We start from the raw sequence: 18,222 nt of genomic DNA, 5'->3' as shown, positions 1-18,222 counted from the left end.
TTATTCTGATGTAGTCTTGGCATCAATGAAAATGAGGGCATGGTGATTTAAGGCTGTGTCATCAGGCTGTACAGTGTGATGTATTCCAAAGCAAAACCACCACTTCAGCATCATAAATTAACGTATTGATCAATAGTACAAGGGTAATATTCTGCCCTTAATGCACTCATGGATTGCCTTAGACTGTACGGTACAAATCCTATGTCCACTTGATCTACATGCTCCACTGTAATTTGATAAGATCTTTGTAATAATTGAGCCTTTTATCAGTACATCTTCTCATGCAGCTTGTAAGCCATGTCTGCTGTCAATTGAAGTCTACTGATTCAAGTAGACATTTCTAAGATGAGACAAGTTAAAGAATTGATCCCTCACTGGGGAAATTTCACTTGTTGCAACAGCTCAAGAGTCAGAAGCAGAGGGAAAAAAAAGTGATTGAATTATAGATAGAAATAAAAAGAAGAAAAGAGTATTTGGGATAGAATATTTAGAAAGGTTTGTTTAACAGCTAATGAGTTTAGAGCGCTACAGTCAGAATATAAGATGCATTTTTTTTTTCTTCCCTCAGAATAACACCGGTTTGAACGAAGATGAGACACTTCCCCCTGAAGTCCATAACAATCGACGTAAGAGAACTGCTGAGCTCGAGCTCGGTCTGGTCACGTCACCGCCATCTTTCACGGCCACTATTTCTGATCGCACGCGGCCCACTGTTGTGACTGCGTCCAGCTCCACACACTCCTCTGGCCAAATCAGTAACACCGACGCTCAACCAGCTACTGACTCCACAGTACCCGAGAACCCCAGCACCAGTAACGCTTCTGCTTCACAATCTAACAGCACAGATATTCTCCCCACTGACTCTGTGGTCTTCGGGTCCTACTCCTTTTCTCCTACCTCTGTGCCACCCGCCACACTTCCACCCTGGCTGACAAAGCATTCACAAGCCGGGGATATGACCTCAGATTCCTCTCCCTTGGCCCTGACCCCGGGCCAGCTTCGCTCGTCCACACATGATGCATCAATTACGGGACACTTTTCAACACGTACTGCAACAGCTTCTGGTACCACAGGTGGGAGAGGATTAACACTGCTTTGTTGATCTTTATTGTTTCAGCGCTGTTAAATCCTGTGTGTGCATGCTTGTCTTGTGTATCCATCTGCATCTGGATGAATGTTGCAGGTGTAACAGTGAAAGAGGAGGTGATGGACGTTCGGTCTGAGGAGTTGTCTTACCTGGTGTTGGATCTGAGTCCCTTCACCGATTACACGTTCAGGGTCACTGCCTCCACAACTGTGGGAGAGGGTCCTGCAGCAGATATCACTGAGAAGACCAGGGAGCAGGGTGAGCGGTCGCATGTCACAATAACCATTAACCATAAAACAACTCATGATAAGGCCTACAAAGTGTGCTATGCCTTTAAAAATGTCTTTGTCCTTAATGATGTCCTTCACTTTATGTGTTGTTCAGTCCCTAGCTCAGTGCTCGAAGTGTCCTATCAAAACATCAGCTCCACCTCCATACTAGTGAGCTGGGTCCCACCACTCAACCCTAATGGACGCATCACACATTATACCGTCTACGGTCTTAAACTGCACAGTAATCAGGCCCTGAAGTGGGTTTCTAACACCACCAGCATACTGATAGGAGGTGAGTGATCACCTCTCCTGCACAGTTCCATGCAGTCATTATGATCATTATATTGCAGCGCCGTTGTTAAGTATCTGTGCTCTAATGTGCAGATCTGGACAAGTACACGGGGTATAAGCTGCGTGTCGCTGCCTCCACAGCTGTGGGAGAGAGTTCTCTGTCTGAGGAAGATGACATCTTTGTTTTCACTTTAGAGGACGGTATGTGCTGAACACAAACTGCTTACACAACTGTTTGGTCTGTTTCACCTTGTTAAATTATTGTGGGTGCTCAGTGTGTGGCAGCGCACCTCAAACTTGACACCCACAACCCTTCAAGGTCAGTGAATGAAAGACAGTGACATTTAATATGAAACATTGAAAGAAAACCTAGTAACCATCATTAAGAAATGTTTGATTTACTCTCAGTACCAGGGTAAAGTGTTAAAAAAAAAAAGAATTAGGCAAAATTAACTTTAGTCAATACTTATATAACTGTAGCAAACAATGACATGCTTTTTAAACTATTTATCAAGCAATTGATTATTGTAAAGTTGCAACTGATGTTTATAATACTTTGTGAATGGTTGATAAATACTGGATAAATTCATTTAGATGGTCATTTTAAAGTTGTAACTAATGTTTATAAACCTCTAAAACTGCTTAATCACTGGATTGTTAACAGTGAAATTAAATTCATATATCAAATTTAGTCCGTAGCCATTCACTCTGAGATGTTTCTCGTCCATCCCATCCTCAGAGCCTGACTCCCCTCCTGAGAACCTCAGTGTGGATGACACCAGCCCCTCCACCACCATGCTGACCTGGTCTGCACCAGAGAAAGCCAATGGGGTGATCCAGTACTACGAGGTCCTGTATGAGAATGAATCCTACTCTGCCATGATGAACACTTCCTCTAACAGAGTCACCCTGATGAACCTGAAGCCGTTCTCCTACTACAACGTATCTGTGAGGGCGTACACGCGTTTCGGCCACGGCAACCAGACGTCGGACACTTTACACCTGCTGTCTGGAGAGGATGGTGGGTTAATGGATGCACCCACTCACATGAATACACACATATTAAAACCTTAAGTGATAACCGCTATAACTTTTATGTGTCTCCAGTCCCAGGCAGTCCTCCGTACGACGTTGCTTTTGAGTCGGTCAGTTCCAGCGAGGTGAACGTGACCTGGCAGCCTCCTCTGCAGCCTAATGGGGTCATTACCCATTACAGCCTGGAGCTTTGGAATTCCAGCCACTACCTCAACCTCACCTCACCAACCAACCACATCCACATCACGCATCTGAGGAAGTATGCACACTACCGCGTCATGGTGCAAGCGCACACACGCGTCGGGCCCGGAAACTACAGCAGCGAGCCGCTCAACATCACCACTCTGGAGGATGGTGAGAGGGATGGGTGGGGAGAAGGAGGAGAGGGGGAGGGTTTGTTTTCAGCTCCAGCACGATTACATCACCCCAGAGTTCAAAGGGCATCTGATTAAATCCGACCTTCCTCTCGTCTTTTCCTCTTCAGTTACATCTCTCTGTTTCAGCTCTTACTAATGACATTACATCACAGGTATTTGACGGCACGTGACAGTCAAGTCTCCGACAACAACAACAACAACAACAACAACGTCATTACAGCTAACCAGTTTTTAATTTCAGGGCAACACTCTCTTTCTCTCCGGCACATTCCCGAGGGGCCATCTGAGGTTCTTAATTGCCAGTGCAAATCTAATTTTTAAAATTCACTCATCGGTTTAGATCCTGTATTGATAAGCCATGATGCACTGGTCTTTATTACGTTACTGGAAAGTCTTTCCCCTGCCTCTCAGCTCCAAGCACACCTCCTCAGTTCCTCCACGCCAGGAAGCTGTCAGACTATGAGGTAGAGTTGTCATGGCAACCTCCAATGGAAGCCAATTCAGACGTACTCTACTACATTGTCAGAGTTTGGTGAGTTTTCTTTATCCACTTGTCTTTGTCTGTTTCACTCTCAAACAGAACTCACTGCAACATAAACAGTTCCTCTGTTTGTCAGGAATGAAACGACTGAGCAGTGGCAGAATGTGACGGGGACGTCAGTGGTTCTAAACGTAGACTCAGAGAGCCGCTACAATGCTTCGGTGTCCAGCTGGACCAGACTAGGAGATGGAGGATTGCTGATCTACATCAGCTTTACCACCACTGATGCAGGTGCTGGTTAATTGTTTTAGCATTTTTGAAAGATAACCTTGTCATTCTCAAAATATTTCATCCCCATGCATTTGAATCACTTTCAGAATATTTGTGTTTGAGTGTGTCCGCTGTCTTTTTGCTCGCTGGCTTTCAGAACCGTTTGACCCGCCGCAGAATGTGACTTTTGCAAATGTGACCGCCTCCTCTGTCACCTTGCTGTGGCACCCGCCTACCGAACCCAATGGAATCATTACACACTACAGTATTTACTACTCTGGTAACAAGACTGTGACTGAACAGGTGAGACATACTGCATATAGTATATACAGACATGTGACAAATTAAAGCTTTGCTTATCAATATATTTATGTAACAAAGGGTCAAACGACTACATGTAATGTGAAAGGTTACACTCATAGTGACGAACACACCGAGAATTATCACCCAACTCTGCAAAGCATTTTAGCGGAATTTGGCTCACTTTTTGGTTCACTCTTTCTGCTCTCCTTAACAGCAGCAGGCACTTGTTTTCAGCTCAGAAATCTCACTGCAAGCTACCTACACAGCCCATCAGAAAAAGTTGGTGACAAGCTACTAAACCTAGTGGAGCAGCCAAAGAGTCAGATAATTCTCTCGGGAGACCAAAGAAGAGAGAATATTGGACTTAATTGTCAGTCATTGTCAGGTGGACACAAACATGACTCCTAATGAATGTTAATGTCGCTTCATGTCTGCAAGCTGTGTAAATAGATAGCCAATATATGCCTGCATAAATAACACCATAATGTGCTATTACTCGTGTTGTGTTAAAATGCTGCTGGCCAAAAAGTCAATACTTCTTTTGAAGGAACAATCTGAATGAGTGGAGACCCATGGCCCACCAACAATTGCTCAGGACTTAATGTTGGGTTTTTCTGTCATTTGTTAGATGGGCAACAAATGAAGTTGCTCTTCTTCAAATGCTTGTGGTAACCCTGCAGTAACATTTCTTTCTTTTTTTCCTCCATAGAGGGTTCCTATTTCAGACTTACCTGCCCTTGCCTCTCCTGACTCAGCCTACTCCTACACTCTAACTCTGATTGGGGGCACAAACTACAGCCTGTGGATGACCTCCAGCACATTGCAGGGGGACGGAGGGGTCCAGAGCGAGCCTCTAACCGTGTTTTTACCGGAGGACGGTCAGTCAGACACACCAACACAATCCCACATCTACCAACATAAACTAACAAAAAAAAGAATACACATAAAAATAAAAAGCTGCACATGACGCTAGGTAATTATTGCATACAGCTATTCAGCATCTCACTGGACGGCAAGTCTGCGCACTTTTTTCAAAACTCTCCGACTTAAAAATAAAATTACATAAAAACTCTGCGATTGAAGACAAAACGTTCAGCCTATTATAAGGAGATAGCAGTGGGTCTGGCAAACTGGCTCTATTTTCGTCTGCCTGTGACACTGTGTTTCTTGAAGACAGCCAGTTTGTGTTTCCTTTTACTAGGCGCAACGAAAGTTGTTAAAAAAAAACAGACAGAGAAAGACAAAGAGGGCACAGGAGCATTTACGATATGATGACACGGAGAAAAAAAACACAAAGCCTGATGTGCTTTGAGAAAGTTCACGCTGTGCTCGTGCCACAATTGCATTGTTTCCATGGATACTGAAGTTTTTTGCATATAGTAGTCGTACTTACTTACTTTTTGATATCCTCAGTTACAAAAAGTGACGTGCACACAAAGCTGGATCTCTTTGTTTTTATGTGATTTTGTGAAAAATGGTGCAGACAATCCGCCACAGAACAGTACATATGTTTATGTTGTGATGTATTTATTTTCTCGTTAATGTTGTTCTTGTTAAGTATTTTCTGTCTCTGCTGATGGTTACTGCTCATACTGACTCTGTATCTCTGCCTGTGCTCTAGCTGCTCCACTCTCAGCACAAGCACCGGATCTCCAGGGCACCTCCACGCCCAGCAGGGGCTCACTCCCTCTGGGCTCAGACCCCCATACACACCTGGCCCCTCACATCCACTCATTCATCTTATGGGTCTCTCGAGTTTTAGCTCCCTTTTCCCTTCATCTCCCCCGTTTTTTTTCTACTCTATGTACCATGAGGTATTTTTGGTTGGGCTGAGATGATAAACAGGATAAGTATTTCCTCCTCAACCCCTTTCTTTCCCGATGTTTTCAGTGTGCCATTTTCCCTCCTAATTGCCTCTGTGTGTCTCTGAATGGGCTTTAATTTTATGGGGTATTGTTTATGTGTCTGTTTACCGTGCTGTTTTAACTCGCTGAGTTTCTGTGTTTCTAATGTCCTGCCATATTGTTCTACTTGACGTGCTGTTGTTGTCAATGCTGCCCATGATTATGACAGATGATGATAATGGTGATGATGATTGGTGCGCTGTTCATTTTCCCTCAAGTGTCGGGAGTGTGTGTGGTTGATTGATGCCCTTAATTTAACGCCTTACTCTGTAGTGTAGTAAACTCGCATCGAAAGGCTCACAGATTTCACCCATTGTTCTCACTGGCAGATGATAATAGTAATTCCAATCTACTTGTTTCCCTCCTCAGTGCCCAGTGACTCGGTCCGGAACCTGACTGCGCAGATCTTCAGCTCCACAGCCATCATCGTCAGCTGGGACCCTCCCCTGGAGCCGAATGGTCGTCCCTCCTACATTCTCACCTTACAGGAGGCCGGAGTCCCAGCTAACCTATCCAACCAAGGGCCTCCAGCTGTCAACAAGACCATCAAGCATACCACAACTGACAACGTCTTCTTATTCACCAGACTCAAGAAGTATTTCCCTTATGTGTTGACTGTTACACCAGCAACTGGTGCTGGACCTGCCTACAACCATACCAGCACGATGTACCTGAGAACGGATGATGATAGTGAGTTTATCCACGCAAGCATTCCCTCAGGTAGAGTATGGTAGGTGTACTCGTTGAATTACTGACACGTGCGTGGGTGTGTTACCTTTCAGTTCCTAGTTCTGCGCCGTTGCTGGTGTCCACCAGGAATCTGTCATCTTCCTCCATCGCAATGGTCTGGCAGCGCCCTCTCGAGGCCAACGGGGAGATAACAGAGTACACCCTGACTCTGTTTGGCACTGGAGGCTCCAACACAACACACACCCCCAACACCTCGTTCGTCCTCAACAACCTACTTCCATACACAGCGTATAACCTCACTATTACGGCTGCAACGCGCAAAGGCTCAGGGCCGTATCTGATGCTGCAGCTGCACACTGACGAAGGAGGTCAGATTGAAAGTTTTTCGAATATCACAATGAGATGGTTTCATTTAAGAAATCATTGGTGTATATCTACTGTCTTCATCTGCCTAATTATGTGTTTCAGGCCCCATGTCTCCTCCTCGTAACCTGACTATATACAACCACACAGCAGTATCTGTGTGGCTGAGCTGGGAGCCTCCTCTGGAGCCCAATGGAGTGGTGATACAGTACGGCTTCAGGATCCGGGACCTCATCACACACACCGTCACACACAGGGTATCGTCAATTTCACACACTGAAAGCTACCCCATAATAACAACAACACACACGCGCACGCGCGCTCACACACACTCCAGAGAACCACTCAGTAAGAATCCACACTGTCACACAGACCGTAGCTCTAATTTCACACTCCAGATACCACTCAGTGGTAACATTATACGTACACGTGCATGCGCATATGTCTGCAGATACAATAAGTTACATTATCCACTCCAGCAATCAAGATTGGATGATTTAATCTCCTATGTGTCAATTTTGTATGTGTGTGTGTGTGTGTGTGTGTGTGTGTGTGTGTGTGTGTGTGCGTGTGTGTGTGTGTGTGTGTGTGTGTGTGTGTGCGCGCGCGAATCTAGAATTCTTCTGGTCCGTTGACCACAGAGTATCTATCAGGCTTCAGGCCTCACAGCTCCTATGAGATCAGTGTTTACAGTTACACCAGAGTGGGCCATGGGAATCAGTTCAGCAGCCCTGTGACCTTCACGACTAACGAGTCAGGTAAAGTACACACTGTCTACACGCAGGGGATGCAGCATTGATTGATGTTGCTGCTCACAGTTTGTGCTTTGTACGGTATATTCAATTTGATTTTAAATACCTTAATGTCTCTAAAGAGGCATTCAAGAAGAGCAAGTTTGCAAAAAAATATTAAAACGTCTTGCAAAACCATTTGCAAAAGTAAGAACTTACAAGAAAAGAAGAGAATAAATAGTTAGTAAAGACAAGAGCCAAGGCTTAATGGATCACCTCTTTAATCTCATCTGTTCGAACCACCTCTGGCTGCTTTCTTTCTGCACATGCCCACCGTCCTGACATAAAATGTGCAGTGACGAAGATTTCTGCGCTTACAAAAGATGTCGGCTTCTAAGGTGAAGTGGTCTGCTGCAGAGAGTTTGTTTTTAATACAAACTCATGAGAACTTAAACATAAAAGGACTCCTAGGTGATAGATTTCCATTTTCAGGACAGGGAGCTAATCAAACGTGTGCTAAAATAGACAAATACCGGACGAGGAAGACGAATGCGTACTGTGATGTCACTTTTGCGTACGTCACAAAGCTATTCCAATTAAATATGCTGTTGCATGGAAACACCAGATGTTATCAGTTCCGTTCCATATAAACACTTGACTCAAAACCTTCTATTGGAATGATTTCAGTCCGAGTGAAGAAATATGCAATCTACACCAAAGGGTAGCGTCTGTTTCACAAGCTCATCAGTCATCATGAAAAAGGCACAGCAGCACCGCACAACACAAGTCGAATGTGATTCCCCTCAGGAACAGCGGGTCATTACCGCAGAGTTGCTGAATATGCAGCCTGCAAAGATAAAGCTGTTTTGTTTTGCCTTTCCTGTGAAATATGTTCAAGGATTTCCAATGACAAATCTCTAATGTTTGTCTCCAGACAGTTTCCAGTTATTCAGAGAGTATGTGTGAAGCAACCTACACATATGCTGACGTTGAGTCTGATTATTAATTCTTACAGGGGGCAGTAAAGAATGATAACCAGAGCTAATGCCAGTATAACAACGTCTCTGTCTGCAGTGGCTGATGCTGTGGGGAACCTGTCTTGCTCAGGAGTGAGCTGGGATTCAGTTAAGCTGTCTTGGGAACTTCCAGCCAACCCTAATGGACAGATCTTATTTTATGACATTCTATTGGAGGCAGACTTGCAGTCCTACACACACCAGGCTCACACATCTGAGTACACAGTGTCTGGCCTGTCTCCCGACCAGGAGTATGAATTCACTGTGGCTGCAGTCAACTCTGCAGGACCTGGAGATCGAGTAAACTGTACTGCTTCCACTCTCTCCGAATCAGGTAGTCTTATTCTAATGTGTATCATTTCAGCTGCTGACGTACAGTAACACAGAGTAAATACTTTAATCCTCTTTGTCTCACTTAACAGTCCCAGCTGCCCCTCGCTTCCTCACCATCTCTCAGGTGACAACTAACAATGTGACACTTCAGTGGGCTCCACCGCTCTCCATCCCTGGCCTGCTCAAAGAGTACCACATCATTGCACAGCTGCTCTCGACTGTTTGTGAACCAAACACACCAGCTCCCGCGCAGCCTGCCCCAGAGGACGAGCTGACCTCAGTCTGCGTGGACTCTGATGCCACGCTGTCGGTGAACGCTTCGAATAGCACCCAAGAGATCCACAGCATCACACTCCAATCCCTGGCTAAATACAGATATTACCGCTTCAAAGTGGCCGCTGTGACCAACGCCGGAGTCGGAGAATATACACGGTGGAATTATGCACGCACCCTGGCTGGAAGTAAGAACATCACCGTGATGATATGACCTTCCTGTGTTGCCAGGGGAGCGCTTGCAGTCAGTTAGTCATACTGTATCTGACCTGGTTTGGTAGTAGATGCTAAAGTATGTGAATTCAGCAACTGAAAGAAAAATTATAGAGAAAGGATAAAGATAATGTGTAAATAAATACATATATTAGTTAGACAGAGATGTAATTTGAAGCATTTTTAAAGTTAATAGTACCTCATAGGCGTTCTGTATTCTCTTTTCCCCTCCCTCAGCTCCTGATGCTCCTCCCCGTAGCCTGAATGTGACCGCCACCTCCAACGGTCTTCGCATCACATGGGACTCTCCAGCTGTTCTCTCTGGACCCACGTCGTATCTTGTGCAGGTCACTTCTATCGAGTTTCATTTTTAAAGTTGCACACACACAAACACAAATGTTCTCAGATGTTAGGTCAACAAGAGTTGTTTTGGCGTAAATAAATATCTCCAACTCTGCTCTGTAGTATTAAATCTGTCCATTAAATCCTCTGTCTTACCAGGTGGTCGGTCCGGATCTGAACACCTCAACGGTCCGAGCTCCAGGAGAGTTGATGACAGTCGTCGTGACTAACTTGACCGCTTTCACTCGTTACTTTGTGACGATCACTGCCTTCACCGGTCCGCTGGAGCACGCAGCCACTGATGGGAAAGCCATCGGGCCTATTGAATTTGGAACGCTAGAAGAGGGTATGTGAAGACTTGGACAGTGTTTCCCTGGGTATTCTGAAAGATGTACAGTATGTGCACTTATTTGGCAGGTGGTTGGATTTTTCCGTAAAAACATAAAACCTGCTAGAACACCAGGTAACAACACCCAACATGCTTAGAGGCAAAACCAAAGAATTCTACTGGAGGCCAACTACTACCATTAAACCTAGTTGAAGCCATTAAGTTATTTTGGATGCTCTCCAGACTAAATTTACATTAATTCGGCTTAGGTAGTCCCCAAACAGCTTGGTTGCTGCACCAAAGCCTTATAGTTGTAAACCGTGTTGGAGCTTCTACAACAGCTGCTGCCCACCTGTAGATATGACCAATATGTATCAGTATTATCCCCATGTATCATTTCAACTTTGTCCCCAGAGCCCAAAGATCCTCCCAAGAACGTGACTGTCTCCGTTATCCCAGAGGAGGTGAACCGTGTGAGGGTGACTTTCACCCCTCCAGAGGAGCCCAATGGAAACATAACTGCTTACTTTGTGTACATCTACGAAAAAGGCCAGCTGGTCAAGAACATCAGCCTTGATATCACCCGAAATGACCAGAACATGATGACTGCTGTCATAGAGGGTCTCAAAGGAGGAAACAACTACAGTATACAGGTGAAGAACACACAGGCATGCACCTTAAAGCACTCATGTTGGAGAAACGGATGATGAAAAAAGCTCCTAAACATCAGTTTAAATATGTATACTTGTGTCTGCTCCACCAAACATTAAACCGAGAAGAGCAGAAAATAAGAGGCACAGTGCGGTGCAACATACTGTGTTTCATCAGCGATTCAACAGCATCAGATCAGCTGTCATTATGCGAGATCATTTCACACGTCTATGGCTATTTATAGTGCACATTTACCATTATAAACCATCAGGGCAGTAATATCTCAATCTTTATTTTTAAACGTCAGAAGGATTATCTGTGATTTTTCTATAGAGCTGAAACTGAACAGTCTGACAAAGTCTTTTCAGAGTGCTTTGCAATTCAGGATCAGATTGAAAGATCATTTAGTCTAATGTAAATACAAATAATGGTAAATTCATCATACATCAATAACTGAAATTATGTTTATGAACGTGTGTGTGAGTGGCGTTTTAATGAAAAGTGTGACGACTGAAAAATACAAACAAAATATGTGACTTTTGGAAAAAGATCTCGAAGACAAAGATTTACTGTAAGATTAGACCTTTTGCTTTATATTTCATGTTCACCTCATAATTTAAGTTGCAGCTATGTCTATAGAAAAGTGTGTATGAAGGGTCTGAATCAACAGCAGTTTAAGTGAGGGAAAAGGTGTATGCATGGTTTTTGGGCGTAGTTTATACTTTCTGCCCCTGAGGCTGTAACTCCAGGTTGCCTTTGTTAAAACAGTCGCTTGGTTAAAGAATAGTTTTCTTTAACTCGTCTCTGCTGTCTTACTTCCTTTCTTCTCTCTGTCTCTTTGTAGATTTCAGCAAAGAACGGGGCTGGTAGGAGCCCACCGAGCCCACATGTCCAGATAACTACAGGGATCAAAGGTACAAGTCCCCCCTTCTTTGCTTGTGCTCTGCACTGCGCTGCAGAGTTTCTCTCTTTCTTGTTGCAGCAGTGCAGCATAGATTGGAGACAGAGAATTGCCACCGCACAGTATAATCGCACAGCACAACAGCAAACAGGCCCCCACTCTGACACAGCAAGTGTAAGTCAGCAGTATTGTTAGATGTGTGTGGATGATGTGGAGGTGCAGGTTTTCTCTCATGATTCAGAGCAGCAGCCCGTTTCTCGCGTTTTATATGTAAATGCATGAGACTGAAACCACATTGTCACACACGCTATGTTCACACAACCTGTGTGTGTGTGTGTGTGTTTGTGTGTGTGTCTGTGTGTTCCTCTGTGTGATCCAGCCCCGGCCAAGCCAACCCAGAGACCCCAGGCAGCGCTGGGCCATGGAGGGGTTGCCATGGTAACCCACAGGAGTATCACCATCCGCATGCCTGCCTGTTTCTATAGTGACGACAACGGACCAATCACAAAAATCCAGGTCATCGTGGCCGAGTCAGGGGGTATGACTCTTCAGAAACATTGACAGCCATCACTTTTAGTTAAATACATGCATAAATATTGTTATTGTGCTTTAAGCCCAGAGTTGAATCTCGTTTTACAGTACGTCACTCTGCGCTAAGCTCACAAAAGACAAAATGTAAGCAAAAACCAAAGGGGCTTTATGTCAGCAGAAATTTGAGTCTGCCTGTGATGTGTCTTTCCTTCCTCTCTAACTCCTGTCACAGTGAAGGACAGTCACAACCTGACCAACTGGAAAAAAGCATTTTTTGATCGTCCTGCCCCTTACCTGACTGACAAGGGGTTCCCCAACCCACCTTGTTTTGCGGGGGACGGGGCATCGCGCACGGCCGCACACGTCAGAGGCGGTAGCAGCGTGTCCAGAGACAGCCGGCTCCAGGTGAGGCACAATCACAGCACGGCAGGAACATACGTGATCGGAGAGAGTGATGACTGTATGAAGGAGAACAACACAGATAATTTCTGCAATGGACCTCTGAAGCCCAACACGGTCTACGTGTAAGTGCAAACAACAACTTGAAATTGTTGTATGTACATGTTTTATGGCAACATAATGCTGACACTCAACTGTTGCTCACCAGGTTTAAGTTCAGAGCCACTAACGTCAACGGCCAATCCACAGACTCTGAGTACTCTGAGCATGTCAAAACTGCAGGTACGTGCATTCATCCCTGTATTAATAAGTGACAACAAAAACCTGTACAGCCGATTGTGGTGTTTTTGTGTGACATTATCAAGTCTGTCTCCTCGACCTCTCTCTGTAGTGGACGGCCTGTTAACGAGAGAAGAGCAGATCATTCTTGGAGTTCTGCTCTCTTTCTTCTTGGCTGTGTTGCTCATCATCATCATATGTGGCTCAGTCAAGTAAGATGGCAACAAGCATTAAATCAATGTTCACCGTCCTATATAAACACAGCTTATTTCAGATTGTTGAATTTGCAACAGATGTATTTCCTTTTCTATTCTTTTTAAATCTGTGTTTGATTGACATTTCAGGATCCATCAGCGTAAGAAGGAGGGTGGGACTTATTCACCCAGAGAGGCAGAGATCATAGAGACAAAGTGTAAACTGGATCAGCTGATCGCTGTGGCAGATCTGGAGCTGAAACAGGAAAAGCTCAACCGGTTAGTCCGTGTGTTTAGTTTCAATCTAAAAGTGTCACTTCACCAAATATAACACACGGTTTTGAAGCTGTGTGCACACTACATGAATTGAGGCTTGATTTAGCCGCTCCAGACAAGATTTTAAATCGAAGTCAACAGAGAAAAATCTCTTTGCTGCAGCCAATTTGATGTGCTGTCAGCACAAACTCCTCTAGTGTGGTAGAGTTTGTGCAGAAAATAGAAGCAGCAGCAGCACTACGAAAACTACACAGCATCGTTGTGGCTTTAAACTTTACCTTCAGTTCTCTGCAGAGCAGACGAGTCATCCTGTCTGCATCTCGCCAACCACCCTCTCTTACATATTCAGCGTCTAGTCTTTGTCGTTTTTTTGGCACTAACAACTGCACAGACAATAGTGCTGCAAGCTCGTGAGAAATTAAGTCAAATTCAGTGTTAGCTTTGGTGTATCAAGGTGAAAACACTTCAGGAAAGAAGAAGCAGCTTTCAGTGTGAATAGAAAAAAAATCTAAAATCTTGCTTTACTTTCCAAGAGAGATAAATAATAAAATTGAAAAGCTGTGAAAAGCTTCCCTCTTTGACATCACAAAGATACCCACATAACAACAAAAATGGAAATAAACATAGAGCGGCAACATGTGGATTTCTTCAAGAGGAATGGATGAAAAATCACCCACGTGAGAGATTCTAAATAAATAATAAGAGATTCCACTTGGCAGACAGATCTGGTCTCTTATCTCTTATGTGTAAAAGTAATATAACCGCCCTACTTAAGCAAATATTAGCCGGCCTTATTTAACATCAAATATGAAATTTTTTCATACCCGCTGACTCCCCCGAGTTCTGAAAAAAGGAGGCTGTCATGTGTAGAATTGGCTTTTATTTTTGCATGTGTTGCTCATCGTTATGTTTAATGTGCCATCACTGGGAAGGTGCGTATCTCTTTCAAAAACAGTCTGATCACAACAAAAGCAGTGTTTTTCACTGACTTGGACACTGAGCTGAGCTATATGAACACCACCATCTGTTAAAATAACACACTTTTCCTTGTAACTTGTCACACGAATGGCTCCAATAACTTTCCGTGCGTCACACGAACCTGCCTTGAATCACATTATTCTTCTCTCACTGAGCACATTTCTCTCACCAGGTATTCTTCCTTCTTCTTTAGACGGAAAGAGATTTATGTGATCCAGTAAGTTTGGCTTTGACCTGCGTCTGTTTGTGTGTGTGTGTGTTTGCGTCACGTTCTGTTGAGTTTTCTTTGTCGCATGTTCCTCTCGTCACTATGCATGTGTCATCATCGTCTCCCATTAATTGAAATCATCTGTGTGTTGTGTACTAAACTTTCAGTGGAGGTCAATAATTGAATTAATTAGTAGTGCCCACAGCCTTCTCCTCTTCCTCCGTCACGAGAGGAATTTCAGAGCTCTGCTGACACTCCTCTCCTTGAGACTATTTTAATGTGTTTACCCACCCACTCTCTTGAAATTGCTCAGACAGCGTAGCGGTCTCAGAGGGCACAGATGGAAAGTTTTATCGATAGCTATGAATCTGCGTTGCTACAAGTCATCAGTAATGCAAGGAAGCGTCAGACACGGGGGAACAACCACATGCTTCATTCAAGTTTTCTGACGTTCACAGATTCTTTCAGAGTGAACCATCAAAGTCAGTGTTTAATCAGTGGATTTGATTTCAAATGGTTGAAGCTCTTTGGCTTAAACATACAAAACAACACACTCTCTGCGCTGTGGATCAGCTCATCTGTCAGAAATACCACAGTGTGGGTTGTCATTATTGAGTTAATTTGTTTATTTTGGTTCATGTTTGCTGTCTATTTTTGTGCAGGCTGCTCAGCTACAGGAAATCACTCAAGTAAGTCATCCTGCATAAATAATGTGTTTATTCACACAGTAGCTGCGGCATAGATCAGCACGTTCTGTACTGCTCGGTACTGCACGTTGTAACCGAGAATAAACCGACGGAAAATAGCATGTTGAAGAGCTTTTCTCTCTGTTTCTCTGTCAGGCCTGTCAACAAGAAGTCTTTCCTGCAGCACGTAGAGGATCTGTGCGCCAGTGACAATGCCAAGTTCCAGGAAGAGTTTGCTGTAAGTGTTTGCTCGCAAGCTGGACACGTTTTATATCAGAAGATTTCTCATAAATGTATGAATGAGGATGAAATAATAGAAGATTTGCCCGTTATTGCCAAAGAAAATTTGCGCATAAAGGAAAGTCTGGTACATCACAGAAAACAGATAACGAGGAGAGTTTAGTGGAGACAGTGAAGATGAATGGAAAGTGCCAGCTTTATTCTTGTTTTCATGCACTTCACAGAAGTTCAAAAAAAAAAATTGGAGAAACGAATTTGGAGAAAAAAAATCATATAAGATGGCAGCAACTGCACATAGGAAAATAAAAGTAGCACAGTCTTTATTATACATATTGCTTTTTTAAAATATTTGTCATGACCATAATACGTGCATAGTCAATACAAAACATATGTCAGAATGTGCATGCTCGCTTCTGTCTGTATTTCATCTATCTAAGACCTCCAATACGTAATTCTTAACTTAGACACTTCCGACACTCTCTTCATTTTCATTGTGTTTTTCAAAAATCTATAAAGTTTGCACGTTCACCTGAAGAGTAAGTGCACCCAAATATGAGAATTCAGCCAGTAGTCATGCTCATGCCAATTGAAATTTGGGTGAAGTTTTGTAATCCACACAATATTTCTGGAGCAGCAAAACAGAGCTGCAGTGTTCTCCTAAACAACTGAAGTAGATAGGGACTCAACAAAACAACCAAAAAAGACCCCAGAAAATGGCCCCATGGCATAGTCCAAGTCTCCAAAAGCTTCAACATCAAGGTTATGCACATAGACTCACAAGATTTCAGCTTAAAAAGGGAGTGAATAACATCTTGGCAAGCCCAAATTATAACCCTGACCTTTAACTTCATGAGTGTATTTATGTGAAAACTGATTTTTTTAATATATATATATCTTATATCCCCAGGAGCTTCCAAAACTGCTGCAGGACCTGGGCACCACTGACGCCGACCTGCCCTGGAACAAATCGAAAAACCGCTTCCCCAACATCAAACCTTGTACGTGGCCAGATCGAAAAAAAACTAACTGTCCCGAGTTATCAAACCTAGTAAAACTATCTCTGTGTTTTAGCTCTAATATTAACTGCATGTGGATCTCAACTGTGTCTAGACAATAACAACCGAGTGAAACTGCTGTCAGAACCGGGCACTGCGGGCTCCGACTACATCAACGCCAGCTTTGTCTCAGTGAGTACAAGTTATCAGCTGCTGAAAGCCCGGCGGTTGACCTGGAGGCTCGCTTCTACTTGACTCATTATCAGGTCATGAAAGAAGTTATGCAGGCATGAAGCGCATTTCTTGCCATTCGAGGAATTTGTTCCAGATATTTCCCTGCGCCTCTCTGATTCATCATTTCCAAACATGGTTGTAATGTTCAGGCTTATTAATTTGTTTCTTATAATTAATCTTTTCAATAATACATTGTGTTTCTTTTTTTTCAGTGGGTCTTTATGTCGCAAATGAAACATTTCTCTCTCCTTTCCTGTACATTTTTAGGGCTACCTTTGTCCCAATGAGTTCATAGCCACCCAGGGTCCTCTGCCTGGCACTGTGGCGGACTTCTGGAGGATGATCTGGGAAACAGGAACCCGCACCATCGCCATGCTCACGCAGTGTTATGAGAAAGGCAGAGTGCGTCATCAAGGATTTGTTATGAAATAGTGTTCTGAGGACAGGCTGTGCTGCATTTTGGGTTTACAACTCTATTGCCAAGAAAGTAATATCTGCTTCGAAGATCTAATGTGTTTGTGTTTGTGTGTGTGTGCGGGTGTGTGTGTGTGTGTGTGACATTTCAGATTCGGTGTCACAAGTACTGGCCAGAGGACAATAAGCCGATGTCAGTGTTCAGTGACATTCTCGTCTCAAAAGTGTCAGAGGAGGTCCTGCCTGACTGGACTGTCAGGACCCTCAAAGTAGAAAAGGTAACTGAGCTCTTGACCCCTCACACATGAACTGTGCATACTGTAAACTGTAAAGCACCACATAAACAGAAGGTAACGACCTATGTATAGTAAACCAAATAAAATGTGATTTACTGTGGGTGTCTTTTGTTCATATTTATTCTAGCAAATGGTCTTCAATATTTTTGAAAGGCAAAACCACTTAAAAGGAATTATCCGACATGTCGGGGAACTCGCTCGTACAATCTCTTACCAAGAATGAGATGAGAAGACTTATGATCATATTTGTGTGTTTGGGAAATATGACGCTGTTTATGTAACAGTCCCCTGGTTCCGGTTTTGAATTTAAAGAAGGTGATATTGATCTTCTTATCTCACTGTCTGTGAGCAGATTTCCCAAAATGTCAAACTGTTCCTTAATGCACCGTGTTGATAGTTATTTATTCCACATCTGACAAACAGAAAAAACTCCTGCATGAATAAATCTGATCAAAAATGTCTCCAAATGTGGTCGTGTTATTGTGAATATATTGTTCATCATCATAATATGAATACAAAAGTTCACATTATAATGAAGTAGTGCAATAACGGCTTAAATTAATATTGCAATATTTTTAGGATTTATTGCAATATACATGTATATGACGATATTTAAAAATCTCCTGCAGAG

General features: G+C 43.5%; 1 protein-coding gene across 1 annotated transcript in view; it reads left to right on the top strand.

Annotated features, from left to right (window-relative positions):
* ptprq (protein tyrosine phosphatase receptor type Q) overlaps positions 1-18,222 on the top strand; it is a 42,072-nt gene that overhangs the window by 18,121 nt on the left and 5,729 nt on the right. The window contains exons 28-59 of the mRNA XM_030426640.1: positions 569-1,073; positions 1,184-1,345; positions 1,472-1,651; positions 1,744-1,851; positions 2,390-2,671; positions 2,758-3,039; positions 3,474-3,594; positions 3,680-3,834; positions 3,971-4,116; positions 4,826-4,994; positions 6,390-6,710; positions 6,803-7,078; positions 7,179-7,330; positions 7,690-7,831; positions 8,879-9,154; positions 9,243-9,614; positions 9,877-9,986; positions 10,141-10,327; positions 10,724-10,962; positions 11,805-11,874; positions 12,241-12,399; positions 12,625-12,916; positions 13,000-13,073; positions 13,183-13,282; positions 13,415-13,543; positions 14,691-14,735; positions 15,389-15,415; positions 15,569-15,650; positions 16,560-16,650; positions 16,763-16,839; positions 17,149-17,283; positions 17,448-17,573. Of these exons, the coding sequence (XP_030282500.1) occupies positions 569-1,073; positions 1,184-1,345; positions 1,472-1,651; positions 1,744-1,851; positions 2,390-2,671; positions 2,758-3,039; positions 3,474-3,594; positions 3,680-3,834; positions 3,971-4,116; positions 4,826-4,994; positions 6,390-6,710; positions 6,803-7,078; positions 7,179-7,330; positions 7,690-7,831; positions 8,879-9,154; positions 9,243-9,614; positions 9,877-9,986; positions 10,141-10,327; positions 10,724-10,962; positions 11,805-11,874; positions 12,241-12,399; positions 12,625-12,916; positions 13,000-13,073; positions 13,183-13,282; positions 13,415-13,543; positions 14,691-14,735; positions 15,389-15,415; positions 15,569-15,650; positions 16,560-16,650; positions 16,763-16,839; positions 17,149-17,283; positions 17,448-17,573 (5,592 nt within the window). The remainder of the gene's footprint in view (positions 1-568; positions 1,074-1,183; positions 1,346-1,471; positions 1,652-1,743; positions 1,852-2,389; positions 2,672-2,757; positions 3,040-3,473; positions 3,595-3,679; positions 3,835-3,970; positions 4,117-4,825; positions 4,995-6,389; positions 6,711-6,802; positions 7,079-7,178; positions 7,331-7,689; positions 7,832-8,878; positions 9,155-9,242; positions 9,615-9,876; positions 9,987-10,140; positions 10,328-10,723; positions 10,963-11,804; positions 11,875-12,240; positions 12,400-12,624; positions 12,917-12,999; positions 13,074-13,182; positions 13,283-13,414; positions 13,544-14,690; positions 14,736-15,388; positions 15,416-15,568; positions 15,651-16,559; positions 16,651-16,762; positions 16,840-17,148; positions 17,284-17,447; positions 17,574-18,222) is intronic.

This window comes from Sparus aurata, chromosome 8 (assembly GCF_900880675.1).
Source record: "Sparus aurata chromosome 8, fSpaAur1.1, whole genome shotgun sequence".
In the NCBI taxonomy this organism is placed as follows: Eukaryota; Metazoa; Chordata; class Actinopteri; order Spariformes; family Sparidae; genus Sparus; species Sparus aurata.
This window is presented reverse-complemented; position numbering and strand designations above follow the sequence as displayed.